General features: G+C 37.3%; 1 protein-coding gene across 1 annotated transcript in view; it reads left to right on the forward strand.

Annotated features, from left to right (window-relative positions):
• Positions 1–3,814: 3,814 nt before the first annotated feature.
• Positions 3,815–27,486, forward strand: part of SPAST (spastin) — a 33,241-nt gene continuing 9,569 nt past the window's right edge. The window contains exons 1-11 of the mRNA XM_029083525.1: positions 3,815–3,897; positions 5,167–5,250; positions 11,212–11,307; positions 18,421–18,605; positions 19,314–19,447; positions 19,771–19,864; positions 22,668–22,742; positions 23,979–24,050; positions 24,583–24,658; positions 25,171–25,262; positions 27,062–27,141. Of these exons, the coding sequence (XP_028939358.1) occupies positions 5,205–5,250; positions 11,212–11,307; positions 18,421–18,605; positions 19,314–19,447; positions 19,771–19,864; positions 22,668–22,742; positions 23,979–24,050; positions 24,583–24,658; positions 25,171–25,262; positions 27,062–27,141 (950 nt within the window). The 5' untranslated portion in view covers positions 3,815–3,897; positions 5,167–5,204. The remainder of the gene's footprint in view (positions 3,898–5,166; positions 5,251–11,211; positions 11,308–18,420; positions 18,606–19,313; positions 19,448–19,770; positions 19,865–22,667; positions 22,743–23,978; positions 24,051–24,582; positions 24,659–25,170; positions 25,263–27,061; positions 27,142–27,486) is intronic.

Here is a 27,486-nt window from a genome sequence, read left to right on the forward strand (position 1 = left end):
GTTCCCCACGCAGTGCAAGGCTTTGTGTTTCGCTTTGACAACTTTAAATTAAAGTTGTGATGCGGAGGTGTGGGTGAGGCGGTTAAAAATCGGGGCGTGTGACTGCAACAAGCTTTCGGTTTAACCGGGCCACCCGGACAACAAAAGCGCCGGGGACAATACCAAGGGTGCCTCCTTTGATGTCCTGTCTGACAAACGATGGAAGTGTTGAAGTGAGTTCTTCAGGAAACTTGGCTCTCAAACCGCCCATTTGGAGCCGTCTTGACTTTTAAGGAAAGAAATATTTATTCGTATTTTGACGGTTGCTTGAAAAAAATGTTTTTCTTAAACTCTTTGACCTGCTTACACCGAAGAAACCCCTATGTGACTAGAAGATGTTGAGGAGGATGTTTAGGGTTCGATTAAATAAAACACAAGAGTGGGGATTTTTTTTTTCCTGTCTAGAGGATTAAAAAAATTCCAAAACCAGTTGCTAGTGCATTTGATTTAGTCATGTAGTCTAAAAGCAGCAGCACATCTCTGTCGGCACCCAAAAGGTAGTCCTTGGGGGTGTGCTGAGCTGGGTTTTAAAAATCTCTGGAAACATGATTCCTTCTTATGCCCTTTCAGTTGAGCTTTAATGAAACTGCTGGCCTAGAGCAGGGGGTTAAAAATATAGGAATAGGCCTTCAATAGAAGCTACCTGCTGAGAGCATCATAAAAGCGAGGGATGTCCCTTGCTTTGCCTTGACAGTTTGGGAGTGGCAGCGGTAAGCTCTGGGAGAAAAACACCCGCCATGTGCAGCAAGGTTAGTTCAGAACAGATGAGGAGTGTAAGAGCATTGAGGGTCATAGGAGCAAAGCACGAAAGAAGGTGAGGTAGCTTAAAACTTCAGTGGTGTTGACGATTTCTCAGTGAAGGGTGGCTAAGTCTTAAATTATCAGGTGCCTGTTCCACTGTTGTGGCTGATAACTGTTGGTAGTTTGAAGGGTGAGCTTTCAAATACTGAAATTTTAATAATGGATTTGCTTTACAGATATTTTAGAGTTGTCATATCTGAATTAGCTGCATAGGTCATACATTTAGTAAGAAAAAAATCTTTGCTGACACAAGCAGTTTCAAAGCTGTTACAATGCTGCAAATGCAATATTCATCTCACTGAGGAAGAACTCACTTTGCTTTAATTCATAGGTTTGTTATTTGCTTATCTGTTTTTACTGGAATACATGCATATCTTTGAATTCATTTGATATGTAAACATGTTTTTTATAACTTCCAACAGAAAACAGTTTATTAGGCATCGTATGTGAAATGGTTGGGATTTCTGAATTATCTAATATCCTGTTAATTGCATGGCATTTTTGCTATTCTGGAACCTATGTGTGCTTCAGTAATTACGACAGCATTTCTGGTAATTTTTATGCTTCTGAATTATTGGGGAAGTTAATATTATTGGTTTTGGTATTTTCAAAATCAAGCTGAACATGTTTTCCTGGGACTGAGAAGGCACATGTGGGCTGTTGACCCCAGCCAGGAGCTAAGCAACCACATAGCTGCTTGTTTACTCTCTTCAGTGGGACAGGGGAGAGAATAGGAAGAGCAAAAGTGAGAAAACTTGTGGTTCAGCATAAAGATGCATTAATTAGCGAAATAAAGAGGTGAAGGTAAGACAAGTGTTGCAAAGGCAGTTGCTTACCAATGCCCAGCCAGTTTCTGAGCAATGGCTGCCTTGGTAGACAGCCTCCATCCTGTTCTTCCTCTACCAAAGCTGTTATTGCTGAGTTTTATATTATATTATATCAAATATCCCTTTGACCAGTTTGGGTCAGTCATCCTGCCAGTGTCCACTCCCAGCTTCTTGTGCACCACCAACCAGCCTGCTTTCTGGGGATCTAGAGTGGGAAAAAGAAAACCTTGAGGCTGTGCAAGCTGCTCAGCAGTAGCCAAAACATTGGTGTGTTATCAACACTGTTTTAGTCACAGATCTAAAACACCACACCATACGGGCTGATATGAAGGAAGTTAACTCCATCCCAGCCAGACCCAGTACAGCAAATCAGTGACTTCTAAGGAATGTGACTTTTTATTGTAGTTTTAATGTCTTAATCACTGAGAACTAGCAGACCGTTCTGTGTAGATTCGGAGTACTACCTTTGCAGACAGCTCAGTTTGGTATATTGCTTTTAAAACATCTCCAGTTAAAAGGTGGAAGTAAGATTTTAATGATGACCTGGGTGTGTTTGCAACTGCTCTTCAGAATAGCAAAGCAATTCAGGCAATAGCAGAGGTGACTGGAATAATCTCAAACATGATTTCTAATAGCGTTAGATTTACACTGCGGTCAAAACTGTTTCTATAGGTGATGGGGAGAAGCTTAGAGGAAAAAAAGGCTACAGAGAGGATCAAAGTCACTCAGTTTTGATGATTTAATTTATCTAGCTTTGTCCTTAACAGTCAGGATATATGAGACTGGAGGAGAAAGGGCAGTAATAAAATTATTCCCAAGATGTATGATATATATTGACTGTAGGAAGGTGAGCTCCTGTGGTTTGTGTTGGTAAGAAGAGCAAAGCATGGAATTACCTGCACAGGGTAACTTACCAAATGTTATTAAAAGATTCTGAATCTGGAGAGGAGCAAGAGAAAACCCTTAAGAGGATTCTAGAAATGTATTGAAATGTTTTTACTGGCACTAAGATTCACTAGAAAATAGTTCAATTTGAGACTGAAGTTGTCAAAATATTGGAGTGCAAAAGCAACACAGTGGTAACTGGCACTTAGGAATAGTTGTGTAAGGAGTTCTCTTTTCTGAAACTAGAGTAATGATATCTGAAGGTTTCCTTCTATGTGTTTTTGTTTTTTCTAGCACTAGCAGCTCATTAATGCTAATTAGATTTAAATTGTAATACCTAATGTGCTGTATTCCTGTGTGGAAAGGCATGCTTAGTGTGACACAGCTACCTTGAAAAAAGTATGTTTCCATTTGGAGACAAGTTTCTTTTTAATGCAGAGTATTTATAGAAGAGGTATATGAATGTAGATATGAATATAGAAGGCAATATGAAGTAGATATGAATATCTCTTCAATGGGTTATTTGCTGTCATAGTGTTCAGATAGTATAGATTAGGCATAGGCGTGTTCATGGTTGTATTTGCTGTGATATCCACTGAGGATGTTGTTGGTACAGAGATGTACTCTAATTCTACGTGTATTGTACTTCATGTGAAAGTTGAGGTACACCTGCAATACAGCGGTTTCATGGTAGGATGAACAAAGAAATATCCCCATGACAAATGAGCTGCTCTGTACAAAAGTTAACCAGAGGAAAAGTGTCTCTTGTCTCACTCGTGTAGTATCTTAGACTTGTTGCATTTTTCTTTAATTTCTGTGCTTTGGTATTGGCTATCACTGGAGGATTAAAAGACATGTCTCAATTTGATGTTACAGAAAGAAGAACTGTTAATTTCACCATTTCTGTTGTGAATGAGTATGTGTAGGCTGGCTTTTTTACCTTAATTTTTGTGTGGGGTTTGGTGTTTTGTTTAGTTTTGTTCTTTTAGGGGACTGATCTCTTTAAGGTGGATGGAGGAGTATTCCTAAAACAGGCAAAAGTGATTTGAGGCTGGTGTAGTACCTGTTTTTAATAGAAAAGCTTATTTGAAACTAAGTAGATATAAAGTTGACAGTGTCCCTTTAAGTGTTTCTTTAAATCATAGGATTTTGTTCAAGTATCTCTTAGTTCCTCTTACTTGTTTTACACAGCGTTACATGGAACCATTCCTAAGCTTTAATTCATTATGGAAAATAATGGGTTCACTTCCTTTTTAAGCAGGACAAAAGGAACAAGCTGTTGAATGGTATAAGAAAGGAATTGAAGAACTGGAGAAAGGAATAGCTGTCTTAGTAATTGGCCAAGGTAAGCCAGTTTTGAGTTTTGTGGAAAAGATTTTGGTTTATGGCTTCTTCAAAGTGAGGAATCAATATTGCTGAATATGGTAGGTACTAGGAATGCTCTGCTGTATTAATTAATTCATAAGAGTGTTTCTTATTCCTCTTTTAGCTGCAGGTGAACGCTGGTCCGTTTCTCTGTTCTACCTTAATGTTCTGGTCTGTAACACATGCAAGTCTTGCTCCAGATATTTTCAGACTGTCCAAAATCATAAACAGCTCATGAAAATTCTAGAGTAAAACACTTGAGTTCTTATATAATGGGAATGTCAAAATACAGAGTTCTGATTTGATTTACCAAAGTTGACAGTTCTTGTTCTCACTTACACAGAATTTTATATTCCCTTCAGTACAACTAAAAAAGAAACACCTCAGTTTAGAATGGTCTAGCATTATGTTTCTGAATAGCTTATGTCAAAATAGCTGAACATTTCCAACACAGGAAGAAAGACATTTTTGTATACAGAAACTTTTAAGCTATAGTGTAGAAGCAGGTGTGCTTCTACCATAGAGAAAGGTAGGTCTAATGAAGGGACTTGCTAAGAATTTCTGTCCTCAAAATAATATAATAATAATAATAACCCACCCCCCAAAACCCCTGAAACTGTAAATGCTTTTGCAGACTGCTGTTTTGTTCCTTAAGTATGTTTAGAAATGTCTGTGAACAGTTATGTGGTGACATGTTACTTATGCAGCAATACCAGTGGCATTTGATACGACCTGTCTAAATTGCACAGGGGAAAAAAAAAAAGCTTGACTTGAGCAGACATTGTTTTTAGGAAGTGCAGATACTAATGTCTGTAATTCTGTGTATTTTGAAATGTAAAGGGACACAGTCAACTGAATTTAAATCTGTTAATTTTGCCAAAGTGAATTATTTCAAATTGTACTTGCCTCTCAGTCACTTTTCAAGCTTTTAAAAAATCTTTTTAATTTGACTTTCTGTTTAGAAAAATGCATATATTAAGTCAGCATGAGATGTTAGAGAATATGCAAAGCAGTGCTTGGGTTCCCACCGCTCTATGAGCAATATTGTAAAGTATATAGCATCAACTAACTTTAAATTCTTGATTAAATAAGAAGCTTTAGGATTTTTTCATTAGTTTTACAATGATGTTTTTAGTGGAGAGGGTAGATAAGGGGTGGGAGGAAGAGGAGGGAAAGCTGGGTGTCAGTATTTTAGCACTTTAAGAAGTATTTGCCAAATTGTGTTTTAACATTGATTTTTCTTTGCAAGGTGATCAGTGTGAACGGGCGCGACGTCTGCAATCTAAAATGATGACAAATTTGGCAATGGCCAAGGATCGCTTGCAGCTTTTAGGTACCAGTTACAATTCATGACTTTGGAAAGTTTGTCGTTATTTGCACAACTTCATGTAATGCATTCTTCTAAAATATTACTTTGATTTTTAAAGTGAAGGAGTCATTATCTGTGTAGGGTCTCAAGTTTGGGTTTTAGTTGAGAATAAGTAAGATTATTTTCAATGTTCTTGATGGATTTTGAAATTGGAATCTCATGACCCTCTTCCCTATGCCTTAATAAATAGGTGTAAAAGTAACAGAATTCTTTATACCATAGGACACTTGACTCATAAGCTGAGGAAGTCTTGACTAACTCTTATTGGAGTTAGTTTAGGTTTTCTGTGTTAGATCTGTAGTAAAACCTATTATATATTGCTGATCATGAGCGCGAAGTATGCCTTCTGTAAGTCTAACTACTTCATGTTCTGTTAATTCTGCTGTCACTTAGGGAACAATTTTCCTGATTATTGGTATGTGCTGAGATAATAATTCTTTAGCATTATGTAGACCACAAGGTTGTGAAATCCTGATTCTCATAATTTTTACCTAGTAGTGTTGTATTTTAAGACTAGCAGGTGAGATCACTTGTTTTCAGAAGCATAGTGTTCTATAGTTTTATCTTTATCAAAATTAAATGTTGCATATAAGCTCTTAATGGACAGAGTAAAACAGGCAGGATTGGAAATGGCATCTTACTGTGCATGATAGACAAAGATCCCCCCATCAGGCAGCAAACACACAGCTTTGTGTAGTGCATCTGCTAAACTGAGAACTTTGGAAATGCTTTGAGTTCAGGCAGTAAAATGAAAATAATTTTTTTTTTTTTTTTTAAATTGCTCTTTAAGAGAGAACTAACAAACGTACTTGAGTTTAACTTGTGTATCTGCAGCTTTAATCTTGCACTGTGTTGTTTTGAGTTCTTCTAACTCCCTCTCCTAGGAGCATATAGAGCAGACAGGAAAACTCATCTTCTTTTCCCCTTTTACACTCTGTGATGCTGTAGTCCTGACTGGTCATTGACAGGGAAGTTGTGACAACCACAAGGAAGTGGATCCCTTTTGTTACCCTTGAGTTCCTGGTGTCCTTAGTTCTTTTTGAAAAAAAGTGAAGGGAACATGGAGTGAAAGAGGCTTCTGTGCTTTATCAGAGGTGTTTTGTTGGTAGAATCTTAGTATATGCAGAAAAGATATTTTCTACTCATTAGGGTTAAAGGCTGACTTCTAGAGGTAATATGAACTAAGGGACAAAAGGGTGAAAGTCATTACCATGCTAACAATCTTTGATAAGGTATGGCTTGTTGCTGACATCCTAATTGCAAGTAACTGGGATTTCTTTAAAAAATTTGCTGTTCTTTGAACCTTGAAGTAGTGATGTCTGTATTTTGTGGATAGTCCTTCGTCTTGATTGTGTTACTGTAGTAGCACTTGTGATGTTGGTAAGTGGCTTACTTGCTCTGCTCTGATTGAAAAGATAAAAAGGGTAAACATTGCAAAAAAATTAAAGTTTAAGTCAGGCTAGTACATTCATCTTTACTACCAGAATGGATGATCACATGCTATTTGTATTCTTCATTCAGAGTGCAGATTGAAAGGTAAACAGATAAAATAGCATTTATTGCATAAGTTGCTGCCAAATATGACATTTTTACTTTGAAATTAACAGAAGTTTAGTACTTTGTTCTACTTGGGTTCTTGTTCAGTTTGCACTAAGGATGTGTCTTAATGTACCTGAGAGCAAAACTTGGATAGAAAGGAGCAAGTGAAATCATCTCCCCTTTATGAAGGAAAAAGATGTTGTTTGGAGAGATGGTTCTATGGATTTAAATCCCTGCAAGCTTGATCATTATGAATCTATTTGAGTAATATTTGTTATACCATCTAACCAACCTTCAAGTATTGACAGCGTTTGTTTTTATTGCTTTATATGTTATTTTACATGTATTTTGTGGATATTTAAGATAATCTAAAATTGAATTGCATGTGCAAGTCTAAACAGCTTTTAGCTTGTTACTTGTGGTAGCAGATATTTGGAAGTTTTTAAGCAGTGTAGAGATGTTTTTGTAGTTCAACTAAACATAGGGCACTTGAAACTCTCAAGGCTCAGTAAAGTGATTTTTCCTATTAATCCAACTTTAAGGTCAAAGAGTAAGTGTTTTCTCTGGCTCTGTGGAATTTCTGCATTTCTGAAGGGAGAATAGGCACATCCTTTATTGCATTAACTGACATGATAAAACAGACTTGAAGTAGAGATTAATATCAAATATTTCATCCTGCTTGCTAGACAGATGTGATTGCAGGCTGCCTAACTGAAATGCCATCCAGCCAAGCAAGTTATATTGGTAATACATAGAAAGTGAAAACTAAATCATATGGTTTATAACTGTCCCTTAAAAGTGTTCAATGCTTTGATATTTTTCAAGTGTGCCGTTACATTAAACATCAATGTAAGTTTAAGTTGCATGACACCACTGATGGGAGTGTGCTGTCTGATCCCACCCACGTGTTATCACCATGTGTCATCACACCACTGATGCCTTTTAATGTTAGACCAAGAGGATGTAGCTGCTTACCTTGGAGGACGGCTTTACTATTTTGAGCTGTTTTCATCTTGAGTCTAAATTACTGTATTGTATTCTGTTTAAAGCTGTACTATGACACAGCTTGAAAGCTGAAGTTATTCCAGGTATGTTTCAGATCACTTTGGCAGTCTTTATTTTTTTTTGGGGGGGGGAGGTTGGAAAAGACCTTTAAGATCATCAAGTTCAACTGAAAACCTAACACTGACCAGTCTACCACTAAACCACATCCCTAAGTACCTCATCTACACATCTTTTAAATACCTTCAGGCACAGTGACTCAACCCCTTCCCTGGGCAGCCTGTTACAATGCTTGACAGCCCTTTTGGTGAAGAAATTTTTCCTAATATCCAATCTAAACCTCCCCTGGCGCAACTTGAGGCCATTTCCTCTTGTCCTATCGCTTGTTACTTGAAAGTGATAGGACAAGATAGTCCAGTGGCAATATTGAGTTGCGCTAGCTGTCAGGGTACTCCCAAGTCCTACCGTTTGCATTGGTGGCAGCCCTTGTTTTTGACATGCTTTAGGGTGTGTTAGCTGTGCAATTATTTAGATGAGTGGATGAAACTTGCTCTGATGATCTTCATAGTCCTGATCTCTCATGGATGGCTGATCTCCCATGTTAGAATCATTATATTTGATATCTTTAGAATCACAGGAGGATATTTGTTTTCTACAATCAATACATAAAACTCAGCAGCTTGCTGTTCCTCAAGATAGATACCCAAAATGTCCAGTGCAACACTCTTCAATTCTAACATTATACACATGTTGTAGCATTCTGTGTTCTCCAATTTCAGAGAGACTTTCTGTAGGGGGACAGATATGTATCAGCACAAGTGCCGTTCTGTGTGCTATGTGTAGCTTCAGTACTTTGGTTGGAGGATGCACATGGCACATAATTCAGATATCTTTCCTCAGTATCCTCTTTGGTAATATTTCTGCCCATGTATAGATATGGGCTTCAATGAACACCTTTTGGAATTCTTCCACTGTCTTGGAGGTGATGGGGGTTTTGCTTCAGGCTTGTGTTATAGGGTAACGGGTTCTTTTAGTAGCAGTCAGTTACTCTGAACTCAGGGTCTAGTGTTGCCCAAATAAGACAGTGGCTGCAGTGGTGTTTATTTGGTAGGTTTATGTCAACGTTGTATCATCAGGGAAAAACAATGAATGAGATTCTGTAAACATATTTGTTTGTTGTTTTTTTTTCCCCCCAATGTAAGAAGACATAGGGAGAAAGCATTTAAATGGAAGGTGATAGGGTGTCATGTTAATTTCCTGGAATAATATTTAATATCTCCATTTATTTTAATTATTCCAGAGGGCTCTGTAGCTACATTGTCTCTCAAGCAAAGTTGAGATACTGGCTTTATGTAAATTTATGTGCAATATTAAAATTACATTTTAATATGTAATATGATGCGAAGACAGTGTGTGAAGTGAAACTGGACAACAGTTGGATTACATTTTTTGTTGCAGTTCTGGAGTTCCCAAATATGTGGAATTGCTAAGCCATTGGTAATTGTGGTAAAACCCCAATCTCAAACTGAAGTGTTGAAGCCAATGGCATTTCCTGAATGGAAATGTGGCCCGAGCTACTTGGGTTTATTGTGGTAACTCACTAGAAATTTCTTTTGTAAAGTTCAGAAACGTTCTCCAAAACTTCACTGATTATCTAGTATCTTACCGAGTCTGTTAATACTAATTTTGTTTCCTAAGCTTCCCTATGTGCTTCCCATTCAGGCTGCTTGCCCTGGGCGGGGCAGGGGCTGTGCTGCTCCCTCCCTCAGCAGTGCTGCACCCACTCAAACAGGACACTGTGTTTGGGGTCAGTCATACTAAAGGGCTTTCCTGAGACCTCTTTAGAGGGAGGTTTCTCAGGGTAACTCCTTGCAAGTTACAAACTCTGCTGTTGTTTGTAGGCTGTTCTTGTGTGACTAATGGGGTTTTTTTGTTTTGCTGTAGCCGACTCGTCAATGCTTTCAATTTAAAACAAAATAAACCCTGGGTGCACGTGTGAATCATTAACTTTAGCTTTTCTTATTTGCCTGTGGCTACTAAATTTCCACTCTAAACTGCATCTTGTTCTGTCTGGATATTATTATTAAACTGTCACTTAAACTACTGGGTCTTAAGATACTTTTCAGGGAGGGTAAGCAGGGAGTGGTCTGGAGCAGACAGAAGAAGAAAGGAATGAAGCAGAAAGACTGGAAAAAGATCTGTAATAGACAAAGGAGCGGAAGCAAGGAAGTGTTGATGTTTGTTGGTTGTACAATCTGCGAGCTCTGAAGGGCAATTCTTCCTCCAGTCAGGGCATTTATGATCTTGGCTGTGCACATTTCCAGTGGAATTTGGCTTCTTTTGCAGTATGTGCTTTCATGTTGCCAGAGGACATTGCTCCTCTATTTGGCCATCTGTTTTCCTGCACCTCTCGGGAGAGAGGAGGGGAAAAAAAAGGAGGCAGGGCAGGGGGCAGGCAGGGGGTGTGATAGTGTATGCCTTGCATCCTTACAAACTGTGTTTTGTTTGTACAAAAAAGGGGGATGTGCGTGAAATAAAGGTGGGAGAGGTTGTAAAGTGCCCCAAAAATAAGGCCTAGAGGTTTTTAACTGCAGTGGCAAAAGCAGGAGTGGTAGGTGAACTGCAGAGAACTAATAGTCCTGAGACTTAATTCTTGTTTTCTATTGTTTGCAGCCTTACATCTCTTTGACTTAATGCTTTGGCTAGTTTATCTTGACTTCTTAGAGTTAGTTTCATTCTCCTTAATCTTTAACCTTATAAATCTTGTATTCAAATGTTCCTGAAGTTAATCCTCTTAACGAACACAGGTTACATGACAGTTTTATTGATTTGATTTCAAGGCAATTATAGTTCTAATTTAGAGATCTTAAAAGACATAATCATAACATGTATATGGTGTTTTGCTTGAACAGTTGAGGTTTTTCTAAAATGCTGACTGGCTGTTACTACTTGAGTGAAACATTTAGTATGCAGGAAAGCAACGACTCCTTGCAGTTTGTCAAAAGTAACACCTTGCAGAGGAAATTTCCGAAATGGGTTATCAGCACAAATGTTTTGTAAATGAAGTTGAACTAATCCTGACCATTGCTTTTGGGAAGTAACGACAAGAATCTTTCCAGTCTAGTGATTGTAATTAACTTGGTTGTAAGTGGCTAGTTTTAAAGCTGTTTTCAGTCGTGTTCATACTGACAGAATTTCCTTACAAATTTACTAAACATGTAGAATAGCTAGAAGTACTCCTTTTATCTTTAACCCTGTATCAAGTATAACAAAACCAAACTTGACATTTGTGTGTTCAACATACATAAATTTTCTTGGTTCATTTTTATTTTTTGTTTGTTTATTTTGTCCTTTTTCCTTCCTCCCCCTCTGTCTACTATGTAGAGAAGCTGCAGGCAGTTTTGCAAATTTCCAAGCCGCAAATGGAGGTCTATAATGACAGTACTAACCTGGCATGCCGCAATGGACATCTCCAGTCAGGTGGGTTTGGTTTTACCAGCGCCTATTGATGGGATGTCTCTCAGTTACTGGTGTATTACAGGGAAAAATATGCAATGCGTGTTCTGGCCCCACCAACTTTAAAAAAAATTGTTTTATATTTCTGTTTTTAAAGACTTTATATAAAATACATTCCATCCTTTCTATGACTTGACAGCACTTTTATTTTGTAGCATTCGTTTCTCTCTTACAATGACTGTTCTGGAATCCAAAGCTATTTACTAAGACAACATTTTAGAAAATATTTCTTGTATTTTATTCTTAAAGGAATTAAGTCTGTTTTAGAAAGTCAAAGTCAATGTAGAATATGTAGGTTATATATTTTGCTTATATAAGTAGTTCTTCCTTTATGATATTGTCAGGGTGAATGTGCATTTGCATTAAGCTGCTTTACATTTCAGGGTTTTTTACACCAGGAAAGTGATGTACAATTAAAACAAAGCAGGGGAGAACAGTTCTTGCTTTTTGTCAAATAAGGTTGTTTTTATTCTTTCCCAAAAGACTGCACCAGAGATACTAAAATACCAGAAGTAAACTTGTTTGTCTATACACAAGGAGTAAAGTTGCTTTGAGGTTTTTGAATTGTCTTCAGGGAATGTTTTAAGACAGCAGTAAGCTATTGTCACACCTGTGATTTCAACTGATAATTCGTACAGTACACTGTAGTGAGGTTAAATAAAACAGAGAGCTAACAAGCAATGGCATTCATAAAGCTTGTCTGCTGAGTCAAGAGCAGTATTCAGTTTTTAAAGTAAAGAAACTGGAAAGTATAATCCACATACTTTTCTTTTTCTTTTTTAGCTCCATTTCTAGTTATGAAGTCATCTTACTGTTTGGTTTTATTCTTTCTAATGTATGAGAAATTACAGTAGTGGAACTATGCCATGTTAGGCACCTTTGGATTACTGTGTATGTGGTATTTTTGTTAACTGCATTTGTCAAAAATATGTAGTTAAAATGTCTCTTCAATTATAAATTCCTATGTAGAGTGAGCTTTCACTTTAAATGATGTAGTACAACTAAAGCTTTTTACCTGGTTGGCCAGAGATTGAATGAACAAGTACGTACATACACACAGAAGCTGACAACATGCTCCATCTGATTTAATATGAACAGCTTTTTCTTTAAACTCTTTCCTTTATATGTTTTTGTATCTTTTTCTCAATGTATTTCAGAATTAGATACTTCAGGAGAGGTTAGACTGAACTTTCATTCTTAAAACTGCTAATTTAATATTTAAATCTGTTTGCAACAAAGCCTAGAATACCCATTGGCATTGACTGGGAATGAAGAAATGTTTTTTGAGTTTGGTGGCATGTGTTTTTATTTACAGAAATTCCTGTAGCAGGAAGGGGTCAATGTTGGTAAACTCCTGGAAATTGGTATTAGTCAGTTTGCCCATTTGGAATCATATTCCTGGTGACTTACAGAAGATGAATGACTGAAACACTTCTGCAGAACTGTGGAGGAAAGCATAGTGAAACAACTGCAAAGGGCCATGATCTTCTGGAGATGCTTTTTCCTGAAAAAGCGTCTTCTGACTTTCTGAAAAGGAATGCAGGCTAATGGAGAAACTTTCATTTACCAGGCTCAGTAGCATCTGAGAAGAGACAGGACTAAAGAGCAGGTCATAGAAAAAGAGTTAGGTACCAGGCATCTATTGAGTACTTTGAACAAGACTTCAAGAAGCTTGTTCCAGTTCCATTTACATTGCCAAAGGTAAACTTTAGATTCCTAACGTGTGGAATGTAGAGGTTTCCCCCAAAGTACTGAACTTCTCCGGCAGCTGTGGGCTGGGGTCCCTGGTAGTACCAGGAAAGTCAGCCTGTTAACAGTTGTCTGAATTTCTTAACTGGCTGGTGCCTGCGCTTGCAGGCTCGCTCTCTCATGCTCTCTCTGTCTCTTTTTTTGGGGTGTGGGAGGAGGGAGTCTTGTTTGTAAGGTGTTGGTGCTACACTTTTTTCTTAAAAGTATTTCCTTTATACATGTTGTAATAAAGATGGTATTTTCACATGGGTGGCTGCAATCATATAAAAACACAAAGTAGATGACAAATTCCTAGAAAACTGTACAAAGTCAGCTTGCAGGGTAGTTGAGATAAGAGGACTGCTGTTACTGAGAAAGTGGAGTTACTCTGCACAGGGCTCTGACATAAGCTTTGTTTTCCTGTCTACATAAAGTATTACCTGTGCTGTTGCCTAATCAGGCTGGACTTATAAAAAAGTTTAGGATTTTATGAAGTGTGAAGCATGGTCATTCATAGTTTTAACATCAAGAAAGTGCATTTTTTCTGTTCTTTGCTCAGAATGTGCTTCGCTTTCTTTCGTTTTCCTTTAAAGGCTGAAGTTTTTAAAGGTGTTTTTGCTTCTTAATTCTGTCGGATATTCTGTTCTCACAGCTACACTGCACATTTCTTCTGTTTCCAAAATGTGAGAATCTTCCTTCTTTCAAGATGCTATGTGTCAGCCTTTCAGACCTATTTACTTGGTTCTTGATTCTACCTATCCCTGTCTTCCTCATTCATAGTTTCCTAACTTACCTCACTAGCTAGAGATTTTTCTTGAAAATTTATTTGATAGATTTATAATAAGGTTTTTCTAAGACCTCATTACAGCAGTATCATCTGCCCTCCAGTTGCAAAAGGCTGCGCAGTAGCTTGTCTTCAGAGTAATAACAAGTAGTCTTAACCTAAAACTTTATTTTGAAATACATTTGTTGTTTAATATCCATCACTCTTGTTCTCATAGCAGTCTTAAATTAGATGCAAAACAATTTAGCTCTGTCTTTTTTTTTTTTCTCAGATGTGCATATTTTCCTTTGCCTTGTGGGTTATTTTTTGGTTTTAAACTAGCTTTGGAAGGAGATTATGCCAGTCTTGCCAAATGCAGTGTTTGAGTTTTAGGAATTTATTTACTGCGCATACAGTACTGGTAGTATTGCAGTAATTCCAGTGTGCCATTTTACATGAACGTGTAAATCTTGGCATGATACACGATCAGAAAAAGAATTAAAGTTCTCTTTCTTACCATGACATCAGCACTGTGCAAGTAGCTAGTGTTTTATCTAATTTTTCACTTGGATTTGCTAGCATGTCTTTAATAGGAGGCATATATTGGCAATGTTTTTCAATTTGCAAAAATTCTACTCTTAATACTGAAGTTTTTCACGAGGTTTCCCAAGTAGAAAAACAAGTAGCAATAATATCATTTTTAACACTGTAATTTGGCAACAGTGGATCTTTGACTGATGTGGCTTTATCAGTTCAGAACAGCGACTGTGTCCCTGATCTGTGTAGCTGTGCTACCATCCAAAGCATGGAACAGGTCCTTGTTAGTTGCTGAAGTTTCCTGCTAGGTAGCTCTTTATTACTTAAATGTACCTATTTGAAAAACCTGAATATAATCTTTGAAGGAATTACTATTTTGGGGGCTATTGTGAATGCTGATCCTGAATAACTATCCATCTTGCAATTGCTGCATGTATTTTGCTATATAGTATTTGCAGAAAATGTATAGCTAAGCAGTTTAAAGATTTTTTTTTTAAATAGAACTACATACATAAAGTTACAGACAGTTCTAAACTGGTGACTTTTTATTTTTTGAATTTGTGGTCCACAGACCACATATAATAACTTCTCTTAGTCAGTTTATATCAGTTATCAATAGGCATATTTATAAGGAATATTTTCTGATTATTTTTGTTTTCATTACTAAAGGCTAGAAACTGTTCTGCAATACTGGAACTGCTGCTGCTAATTTTAATTTAAACTGTTTTTTTGGATGCTTAAGAAGTTATAAAACAGCAGAAACTTGTTTATTAAGATAAGCCTTTATCTGTTTTACATGCACAAAAGAAAATATAATTGGTCTAATTTTTAGAAATACAAAGCATGTTGTTATCTTTATTAAATAAATAAGCTAGAGCTGCATGTTTCCAAGATTGTTACTGTGTTTCCAGGTGTGTAGTATAATCAAGCTTCTCTTAAAGTTGTTCAAACATGTCCTTACTTCACTTTACCTTTAAAAACAGTTAAATGCTTTTTAACATTTGTTTCTGTAAGGGAGTCTGAAATTGTTCCCCTGTGTCCGCAGCTTATCACAATTTAACCAATAGAAAACCTCAGACAAAATTTTACTCCTTGCTTTTTTGTAATTTGTTTGTTGTGTATATATTTGGATGATGGATTAAAATTGCAGAGGTGCTTTCAGGACCAGAGTCTCATTATTTCTGTATGATCTAGTGGTGTTAGGTTGGAGCTTTGAAGTAAATTATTCTGTCCAGTCAAGATTTGGAGAGTAAAATCAAAATGATCAAGCCCCTATTACTATCCTGTAAGTATGTTATGAAGTTGGCAATTAAATTATTCAGTGTTTCGGATAGAATTGAAAAAATGCCATGGTCTGTCTTTGTGATTAGAACATATTTTAGGCACTTCTGCTTTTTATGGAACAGTGAAATATTTGAGGCTGCTGGAGATACTACAAAGGTTTTAAGACCACTTGGCCCATATTTTCAGTCTTTCAGCAGATGAAAAATACAAATGGATAAGAAATGTGTTTTGGAGGTTTTGCATTTGTTACAGCAAAATATATATTTTACATAATAAAATAATAGAGGCTATTATGACAAGAGACATACATGTGCTCTTCAGCACTTCACCCTTTAGTAATAGACAGACCTTAGAGAAGCTGTAATTCTGAAGAGTTTGATCACATTTTTATTTGTTTCCTCAATGAAAATTTGTATATACAATCAAGTTTCCCTCTGGAGTTGACACTGGGCAGCTATGTTCAAGAGTAGATCATCAGTGCTTCTTTCTGTGCCACCCATCAGGACTGACCACAGAACATACGTAAACTTAGTGGTCTTGATTCCTGGAGGTACAGCTACAGAAAATTGTAATTTGTATTTAAACCTTTCTCTTTTCCCTTCCTCCTCCTGTATTTCCAGCTTCCTGAAATTCTCCTTACCTATGCAATTTTATGATACTCAAAATTGCAACCTGTGTGTATTGTTCTCAATAGCGAAGGGGTTAGTTCTGGGAAAGTGTGATAATTGAGCAACGTGTTCGGGGGAAGGAGATGGAGTAAAACTAGTTTAGCTTTTTGAAGCCTTCCCATGTTGACTTTAAGTCAGCTGTGCAAATGAGGATGAAGGAAAAAAAAACAACCAACCAAACAAAAAAACCCAACCAAACGGCTTTTTAGGATTCATATACTGCTTTTTGAACTTGAAAATTACTAAGTATGCCTAATGTTGAAGAGTTTTTGAGTTGGAAATTCCTGTGCAGAAATGACTAAATTTAACCAGCTCTGCATGTGTGTGTGACTTAGTCAGTAGCCAGTTTCGTTTTTTTTTCGTTAGTTTTTTGGTGGGGTTTTTTCCATTGTTGTTGTTGTTGGGGGTTGGTTTGTTTGATTGTTTTTTTTGTTGCTAACAATAAATATCTTACAGGTCAATGTGGTTAATAATATTTTTCAAGTTCCATTTTTTTTTGCATATTGATACACCTGCAGTGTTTGTGATGACCCCTGCAGAGTTTCTATAACTCTTAAAAGGGGTAGATTTGTGACTGAAGAAAGGCTTTAGAAGCTTGTTAGCCAAGTAGTTCAACACATGGATGGTTGCAGGCTGTGTGAAGATTTGCTTCTAGTAGTATGCAAGACCCTATGTTTAAAGAGGCTGAGAACATGATAGTAATTAATTGATCCTTCCATGATACTGTTTCACTGAAATATTCCTATTTGATTTTTTTAAACACAACATTCAGAATTATGAGGCTTTCTACTTAATATTTTTAAGTAGAACTGCAATATTATAAATTAAAAATTCTTCGTAGAGTTGTTAACTTCCTTAAAAATCAGAGTTCTTTGGCCCATTGCTTAAGACTAACAAGTCAAACTGAGTTGCAGATTTCTAAAATCTTAGTGAAGAAACTTAGAGATGAAATCCATCTTGAGCTTCCTTACCTCTGACACCATATTTCTCTTATCAAAAGGCTCCTTAATCCTTTTAAAATGATATAAAATAAGGCAGTATTTACAGTTTCTAGCACAGACAACAGTACTGTACCAGAAGACAGCTTTCAGTACTGTATTCTCAACACAAAATTTCCCTGTTTTGATGCTGTGGTCTAATCATTAACCAGCCTGACCAACTGGTGTGCTCACTGTAGCACATTCCTGCCTCTTAGTCTCTGATTTGATGTTTTACACTTGCCATTTCTGTGCCAAGGAACCTTATTTTCTCGTGTATCCCATACAGAGAATGTAGAAGTCAATTACTGTTTCACTTAGTTTGGACCAAAATGACCTTTAGTAGTTTAATCACATGTGGCCAATATGATAAGTTTTGTCTGTCACTTAATTTGAGACTTTCCTGCTCCATCATGGAGATGAATTAGAGTAAGTGAACAGAATGTGTGGGTGGTGTTTGAATTCAGTGGTATAATATAATATTTTAAAACTTAATTTGAAATGTAAGAAAGTAAGCTGCTTCAAAGCTCTTCATTAAGAATTTACTTACACTGTGAGATTCCTGAAGCAAAACAAGGTTTTAAGAAAAATCTCCTGGTAGTTCTTTCAGATATAACTATTTTAATTTGCCTAAATTCAAGTGCCTTGGTGAAGCTTCTGTATGGGAAGTGCTAGATAGTGTTGGCTAGTATCCAAAGTAACTAGCCTGCTAACTTTGTTTAAGGAATTAATGCTCTGAATCTAATGGCTTGAAACTTGGAGATTATAATAATGATTATTTTTAGGAGTTCTTGGGAAAGAAAATCTTCTGGCTGGTGTTCTGTGTTCTTCTGTCTTAAGAAATAGATGGTGTTCTCCCCTTGTTGCAGGATTGAACAGTCTCCAGCTTTTCCAAGGTAGCTAACCAGTGTTGGTTTTGAGAGCTCCTAAAAATTCAGAACTTGAATTTAGGAGAAAGCTACAGTTAATATCCCCTTAAAAGTTCTAAACCTCTTTAAAAACTTGTATTATGCTACTATAATACTGTATAATGTGTGTCAGCAATAGTATGTTCAAGTTAGAATTTATGTTAAAAGTACGACTGCTGAAAATATTCTCACGACATTGGTTTTCTTTATAGAAAGTGGAGCGGTTCCAAAAAAGAAGGATCCCTTAACACACACGAGTAATTCCCTTCCACGTTCAAAAACTGTTGCAAAAACTGGATCCACAGGCCTTTCAGGTCACCATAGAACACCTAGCTACAGTGGGATATCAACTTCTGTGTCTAGACCAGCACCTAATCCTGCAGCTTCAACCCATAAGGTATGGTAAGGATAAATATAGCAGTAGACACTTGGAAAGTCAATGTAAATTCCAGAACAAACTTTATATTTGCTGCCTTTGTTGCAGTATTATAGTAGCAGAAAGTTTTTTGGGGAAAAAAACCCTCAAAACTAAACCCCTAGATTTTTGGCCAAGCCTCTTCAGCTAGGCTTCAGAGTGGATCTTAGAAATCAAGGGGCATTGGGTGGCTGCATAGGCAAATGGATTCTTATTGTGATCACAGTAATAAATGATAATACTTGTTTTGAAAATTTTATGGGAAACTGAGGGAAGCTTATCTAGGAGAAAAATTAACGTTATTCTCAGTATTTAAAAGATGGAGGGGAAAAAACCCCTCTTTCTCCCAATCTGCAGATTTTCCCCCTCACACACGTTCCTTCTCTTGCAAAGCTTGTATGCACAGGTTGTATTGCAACCACATTGAAAAGCAAATTATGGTTAGATTGTGACTGAAATACAAAAGTAAGTCCTGTACTAATAGGAGACAAAAATGTTGCATTTCTTTTGACCCATCTCTTTACTTATCTCCCCCCCTGTTACTCCCTCAGTAAAGCAGAATAAAGAGCAGAATGGACAGAACATAAATGTGGTTAAGCATTATAGCTGCTGTAAAAGTAACTTTGTTAACAGGATGCTTTAAAAATGTGTTGGTTTTTGTTTGTTTTTTTTCCTACCCTCCCTCCCCAGGCTGCTCCTAAAAACAGCAGAACAAATAAGCCTTCTACTCCTACCCCTGCTCCTCGAAAAAAGAAAGACTTGAAGATATTTAGAAATGTGGACAGTAATCTTGCTAATCTTATCCTGAATGAAATTGTTGATAGGTAAGTCTGAAGAAAAGTAGGCTTCTTAATGCACAAACCATTTTTTCAGTACAGTCTTGGTCCACTTGGAATGAAAATTAGTACTGTTTGTTTGTTGTGGGTTTTTTGGGGGTTCTTTTGGGTTTTTTTTTCATTGTTGTTACTTTAGCAGAAGGATGAAAATTCAAATCACAAATGCTTATCTTTTTAAATGCTCAACACTATAAGTTGTAGATTTCCTCAAAAGGGTTCTGTACAAATAGTCAAATGCATTAAATTAGTCAGCTGCAGCTGAAAAAGAGTATCCCATTGTTAGACTAATTAGTATTCCATTTCTTTGTTAGTGGGCCAGCTGTCAAATTTGATGATATCGCAGGGCAGGAACTGGCTAAACAAGCTTTGCAAGAAATTGTTATCCTTCCTTCTCTTAGACCTGAGGTAAGCAACTGGGTGTTGTTACCACTGTCACAGAATTGAAGAAATGTATTGTGCTTCACACATGAAGTGGTGATTCTTGAGTCCTGTCTTTACCGGTTAAGATGGCCATCGACAGCTGTGTAGTGGTAGCAGTCTTGGAAAAGGAGAATGAAGAATTTATGTGTTAAAATACTACTATGGAATTCCTCATCTTTGGGTTAGTCAGTGTTGGAGAAATTAATTGAGGCAATAGCTTAAAAAAAAAAGGCAAAAACAAAACAAAAAAACACCAGAAAACCACAAACCCTTAAAAAACAAACAAAAAAAATTCCTGACAATCTGTGAGGCTGACTGTTCCATATAGCCACGTGTTCAACCTGATATGGACATGTAAATGATAAAGCCCATAACTGGAAGAGTGAAACAGGTGAGATTTTTATAGGTAAATTAAGTCATGACACTATCTGATTTGAAAAATATGAAATTGGTATTTTGGTCATGTTCTCTGTGTGGATGTTGGTTAGACATTCTGAATAGTCTATTCACAGCACGAGGGGATGCAAAGCGTAGCAGTGAACAAGCAAGTACACTGAGGTGTATAACATTTGAGGGCCGATTTCCTCTTTACTTGGCTGAATGGAAATTGGTCATTTAGGCTTTGGTTTATCATAGGTGGTACCTCAGCTACTCTGACTGTCTAGATTAAAGCCTGGTCTGTATACAGCTGGAATTATCAGAGTCACTTTTTAAAAAAATTAAATTGGTCATTTTCTAAAGCTGGACTTGCCAGAAGTTGCTGAACTCTTGCAGAAATTGCATGCAATGATTTACTGCACTGCTGATTATTCAAGCAACTTGGCTGTTCTCAGTTTGCTTGTGGATCTCTTGTCACGTTGATGGGTGACTGGAGTTGTTCTGTGGTCTTCCTCTTTTCCTTAAATGCAGTTTCTGCTTTTGAAGCATCAAGAGGAAGAACCCCTAAACCTGGCATAGCGTTGTAGGAATACTAGCGCTGAGGAAAACAAAGCTTTTGCATCAAATATGCATGCTCTGGTGTTGTTACGCAGAAGGAAAATGTCATTGTGCCGTCTCTGTTATTACGGTGCTTTAGTATGTCAAGTGTGTTGTTCAGTAACAACAACACTCCTTCGAGTGGGAAGGACTTGGAGATGTGAGGCTTGGAATAGTTATGACTCTTTTGCAGTAACAGTTGGCATTTTCAGGAAGGCCTTCGTGTTACTGTAGCTAGCAACGGGCCTGACTTTAGTGTAGGTAGGGATCTAAAATGGACAGAGAATCCTGAGAATTTTTAAACATTCTTTGGAAGAAAAGAAGTTGGTTTTATTCCTTGTAAATGAATATGGTAGATGTGGCAACTAGGGGAATATTTAGTCAGTTAAGTATTACTTCAGTTTTAACCTTAATGGAGTTTTGAACTCAAATGCATATTTAAACAGGCCTACCAATGATAATTTTGTAGGAGAGCATGAGTTGAGGTGAATAAACAGCAAACATTGGCTAGAGACATGACTGCAACCATTTCAGCAGTAAGATGCTAATAAACCAGTAGCAATTAGTTCAGACCATGTTTAGTATTTAGTCTGTTAGTAAAAACTTTTAAAGCTTAGTGTGTCCCAGTGATAAATGGCAGTTGCAGCTGAACTGTGCAGGTAATGATGAAGGTGAGGGAGGATTGTAGAGTTGTTCTGGACTATCTTTAAAATGAGGGAGTTCCCACAGAATGCTTCTGAACAAATGGAGTCAGGCAGGAGGTACGCACAGTGGTGTGCAGCGTGAGAAGCAGAAACAGTTGAGGAATGTAGTTATCCAAGTTAAAATGCTGCAATACATTTGTAGTGTAGGTGGTATGTATGAGAGAATGGGGTCATGCTGGATAACTATTTTTAGTGATCAAGCAAAGTCAGGCACCAACAAATGCTGTGAACAATTAAATAATAGAGAAAATACATGTTGGTCGGTCATCTTAGAAAACACTACACTGGTAATGGAGCCATTTGGTCTTATGGATATTGTGGAAAGGAATGCCCACTGACAATGGTGTTTAGACATGGTGTGTATAGTAAGAGACTCCCTACTATTCCTTTCGGTTGTTTATTAGAATTATTTTAAGCTGGAATGGAGGGGTAAGTGTGAGGCCAAAAAAGGAACTCCAAAACTCTTGAGAAAAGTGGTAAAGACAAAGCGCTGGGGAAAACAGGCTACAGGAGTAACTTACAGATAGATTGTAGATTTGCTTGCTGTGATGCTACCTGTGATGGGTGCAATTTTATAGTGTAGGAAAGATTAATCCAATGCAAAGTGAGAGGGAGGAGATTATTATCAGTAGAATTTAGAGAAAGTAGGTGGTTGTTAAGTAATAGTTTCAGTCAAAGCCTGTGTTCTCAAGTTTCATTTAATAAAAAAAAAGGAGATGAAGGGCTTCTTCCATATGGAGTTAGTAGGAACATTGCTTTTACTCTGTTACTACACACCTGCATTCCCCCCTTAAATGCAGTTGGTGCTTTAAACTTGTTAGGTTGGTCTATCTTGTGGAATGTGTTATGGCCTTTTGTACTCCTTTCATAGTGCTTCTGTGCACAGAATGATCATGACATAACTGTTGTGTGGGAAACAATAGTGACGTGCATTAGGTCAAGTTAGTAATACAGCGTAGTCCTCTAAAAACCTGTACTGTCGTAGACTGCTACTGTTGCTACCACTGCTGGCCAGCCAGCCATCCCTCAATTTTAAACCATTTGCTTACAAAGGTAAACCAACATTTTCTTAAGTCTTTGAAGGTAACTTATGATTATGTCCTTTTCAGTTATTTACAGGACTTAGAGCACCTGCACGTGGTTTATTGCTGTTTGGCCCACCAGGAAATGGGAAGACAATGTTGGTGAGAAAATTACTTCATGCATGAGTTGGTGGGTTTAAAATGTAGCCATGAGGGCTGGGTTTCAGTCTGGGTGTTGTAGTAATAAATTGTGTCTTCTTCTTGGATGTGTGTTATGGTGTCAATTTAATACAAAATGCAAAATTGTTCTTAACTGTGGATTTTATGGGAAAGGGAATTGCTGAACTGTTCTCTATTTAATTATTTTCAGTATCATGAGTAATATTTTAAAACTTAAAACAGCAAGTCCAAGTTTCATTTTCAGAGAGAGTAAAAGTAACATGATTAGTTGTTTGTGTAGGCAGTGGTTAGTCACAGATGGTCTGCTCTCCACTAAAACATACTAGAAGTGCATTTTGGAAATGGGGAAGGAGCACAGTAGCAAGAAAGTGGGTTTTCTCACTTCCATGCTTATGCAAAGAGTGTAGGTACTGTGGAGCTGTCTGTCTGCTGTGTGCTTTCTCAGCCTGATGTGCTAGATTTGTGGAACTGGAGGGAAATGGCTCCACATCAGCCAGGGAGCATTGCATGTCCTGATGCAGCTGAGCCAGGCACATCGTCCTGCATCACATGGCACGCTGCAGCTGCAGACTCCCTTTGCTGAAACTGAAGCTGGATCAGCTCTGAAGTGCAGGAATGTGACTGTTGAGCAGCTCCCTTGGGCTCATCTGTTGTGTTCTATGTACTGGAACGTGATTGCTAATCACTAAAATTAAACTGTGTAACCAGGGAATCATAATTTATTGAATACAGTGAAACTGCTGAAAAAGAGAGTACTCTGCATGAGCATTCTGGCTGGACTGATTCTTTTTCCTAGCTTTCCTCTGAAAACAGTTTTTGTATAGGTAGAATAAGGAGGAAAAAAACCCCTTATTTTGTGCTTTGATCGAACTGCTGCCCTAAATTACCACCCTAAATTAGTTAAAACTGTTTCAAATGGCTCCTCGAGATACATTGAAAGGAGCTGAAAACTTGTGTTCTTCAGTAACCAAGTTGTAGTTGGCTGTGGAGATTATGTGATTAGAGAAGTCGAAGGGAGACTGGAAATTTCTCTAGTGGTTCGACAGCCTTTCTGTTCTTACTTTTAAGTAGCCTGTACAGAAGTTTCTATAGCATCTACAGGGTGTTCCCTTTGAAGGAATAGGGGTGTTCAAAATCATCAATCAGGACTAGCTACAGAAGCAGAGAGGTATCTTAAATGGGATGTTTTTAAAAGTACTTTTTTTTCCCCTCTCCTAGGCCAAAGCAGTTGCTGCAGAATCAAATGCTACTTTCTTTAATATAAGTGCAGCGAGCCTAACTTCAAAATACGTAAGTAGCAGCTGGAAATTATATTGATCTGAAAACACATATGCTGTAATTAGGGCTTAAGAAGCCCAGAGACTTCTGATGAGTCTTTGGCGAACTGTTAGCCTATAGTGAACATAAAGTTTTTAAAAAGTGACTTGTGAAGTAAAAAGTGTTATTTTCTGCTTGTGATAACTCAGTGTCAAAGGCTTCCGCAGTTCAGGATGACCCTGGCTGTCATATAGATGAGTGCTCGTGGGTTTTTTCTCCTTTAAAAAGTAAATGAAGTGAGTCCCAGCTCCCTTTTACTCTGATAATTTAGGCACCAAAATCTCTTGACAACTCAATTGTGCTCATAAGTGAAGTTGTAATAATGTTTCTTTTAAGACATAGACAATGCTGTCATACGTAACACTGAACTAGTGATAATATGAGGTCGTATGAATGGACTGAGTGTGGCTGGGTATCAGCAAGATTTTCTGTAGGTCCTTAGGTTAGCTCTATTGTAATAAACACTTTCTAAACCCCTTCCAAAAACAGTTTATTGTTGTTTTAGGTGGGTGAAGGGGAGAAACTGGTGCGTGCTCTATTTGCAGTAGCCAGAGAACTTCAGCCTTCTATAATTTTTATTGGTAAGACTTAAATGTTGTTGACTTTTGTGTATTTTCTTAAATAGGAATCATAGGATAAACTCTCTCAAGTAATTCTGCAGTGCAGAGCAAGTGTCTCAGATATGACCAGCTGGCCAATCAGTAGTTCCATAGAGAGCATGTTAGATTACTGTTATGTTATTTAATTGATTAATAGTGGGAAGAAATTCCCTCAAAAAACACAAATGCTGTACTACCTTTACAGAGTAAATCCATTCATGTCTTAAACTTCAAGCATGGAAATGAGTTTTGCTTGTCCTGACTTGCAGTTTATTATCAGCAGGACTTTATTTTTCTCTCATCTGTGCTTGGCGTTACATATTCAAAGGATAAAAGATTATACAAGCTTTTAAGCTTTTCTAAGATCTGTCTGTCTCCTAAGAAATAAAGATCTGATCTCTCTTACTGGAGCCCTATATTAGCAAAAGAACTTAGGCAAATCTGAAGACTTTGATGTTGTATGCTTAATTAAGATGTATTTCTTTGTTTTTTAGATGAAGTTGATAGCCTTTTGTGTGAAAGACGAGAAGGTGAACACGATGCTAGTAGGCGTCTGAAAACAGAGTTTTTAATAGAATTTGATGGTGTAAGTATTTAGTCTTGGGTATTGTTTGTTTTAGCTGAATTGGCTAATGTAGTAGGTGCCTGTGCAAGCTACAGATGAAGCACAAAGAGGATTTGCCTGCTGGGGCTTAGCTCTGTCCCCCTCCCCCCCGCCTTGGTCGGCAAACAGTTTTTTTCTCTTGCTGTTAATTTTTCACCCGCTAACTGTAGTATTCTGGAAAATTCATTCTGGGGTGAAAGGTAGTAGTCTGGAGAGGAGCTGAAATCATGGGTTGAAAGACCATGGACAGAGAAGAAGGGATAACAAATGGTAATAATAAAGCAGCTGTGAGATGAAATGCTCTTGCAGGGCAAGAGGGACAGTTGAGAGCTGGGAAGAGTTGAATCCTTGTTTGCAGTTGCATGTTTTGGTGAAGCACGTCTCTTCATTCTGGCAAAGTAAAAGGTTAAATGGCTTTTAAGTACCATCTTTTTGGTTTTTAAGGTATATGTGTCACAAAAGCATGCACTGTCAAGGGGTAATGTGAGACTTGAGGGATGAGACTACTTCAGATCATGTGTATAGACAGCTCTGACACATCAGAAAGATTAATTCCTGAGTTAGTATGCTTTTTATTGAGCTATATGATTTTTTTTTTGTGGCATCATGGCCTAGAGGTGACAGGGTACAATAAGAATATATTTAACAGCATATATGCAGTACCCAGGAAAAGGAAGTGGGTAACATAGTTGGGGAAGAACAAATGAGTATCAGAATATTTTTCTGTCACACAATGCTGTTTTTTGTATTGAACAATCTTAGTTTATATTCCACTAGGACAGTGAAATGTTTTCATAGTAGTGAAGCGATAGTAATGAAGTACAGGAGGAGAAGATAACTATACAGAGATACAAGATAAGGAAAAACTTCTCCGAAGTGGGATGAATCAGAACAAATAATGCAGTGTGACAATGATATGCAGAAATTATTACATACACACAGTTTTGTCTTAAAATGATAAGGAGAAAATTAAACAAAATTAGTAAGTTGGCAAACTTTAGATCAAGGTGTAACTATACTATGCAGTATTATTGTGGAACTTTTTGAACTCAGTAAGTTAGCAAGGAACTTAAATCTATGAAGGGTTGGATACTAGGTGAATAATAACATCTCTGATACCCAAATGTTTTCTCTAAGTCTGGAAGCTGTAAGTCTGTGTATTCTTGGGTGTAAAATAGAGTCTTGCAATTGAATGAACTGGGGCAGAATTCCTGTGTCTGTGTGCTATTGAACAGCTGTTCACTTTGATGACTAGCTTCTTGCAAGACCTGTGTTAGATCAGTCTCTGATGCGATTAGTGGTTCTGGCTGTACCTTAGTCCTAAAATTCCGATTCTCTCTTTCTCTGTAGGCTTCAAAACAATGTTTGTTGTTAAAACCCTCAACAGCAGAAAGTCTCTAACTTTTTAAACTTCATTATCTTTGGATGACTAAACTTCTAAGTGCTTTTGTAGTCTCAGTTTTCTCCAGCATTGTAACATGCAATTCCACAGCAACACTTGTGCTCTTGAAAGACTCTTTTCAAACAACGTTACTTGGGCATAGTGTCCTGTGTTTACATTCCTTATTTTTTTTTTCTTTTTACATTTTCCTAGTTTGACTTTACATTTATCTAAAGAGTGTTTTGAAGCTAACTGCATTTGAAAAAAAAAAAAAAAAAAAAAAAGGCATATACCTGAAGATCCCATCAGTGTGCTGAATATGTGGCAAGTCTGTAACTGTTTTTGTTGTATTACTACTTGTTGTAAACTGAAAGCTGTCTTGCTTTCCTACTTTATATAGGTGCAGTCTTCTGGAGAGGACAGAATACTTGTGATGGGAGCAACAAACAGGCCACAGGAGCTTGATGATGCTGTTCTCAGGTATCAGAATGTGTCTTCCTTTGTTTGAATACAGTAATACGATGTTCATTATGAAGAGCAGGTTTTGCTACTTAGTGTCTATGTCGTTTTAAGTTTTGGAATAAGTAGCAAAAGCTGTTTGGCAAGGTTAAATGATTTAACTTCTTAAAGAGGTGCCTGTCTCTTCTTGTTTTGGGATACTTCTGAACAAGTATGATGGTCTTAGAATTATCTAAGCCAGCTATTATCTCAAACCTTTTGAGACCGAGTCAGCATTTTGTAACCCTCTTCATAGAATCATAGAATGGTTTGGATTGGAAGGGACCTTAAAGATCATCTAGTTCCAACTCCCCTGCCATCAGCAGG

This window comes from Antrostomus carolinensis, unplaced genomic scaffold (genome assembly GCF_000700745.2).
Source record: "Antrostomus carolinensis isolate BGI_N321 unplaced genomic scaffold, ASM70074v2 scaffold37320, whole genome shotgun sequence".
In the NCBI taxonomy this organism is placed as follows: Eukaryota; Metazoa; Chordata; class Aves; order Caprimulgiformes; family Caprimulgidae; genus Antrostomus; species Antrostomus carolinensis.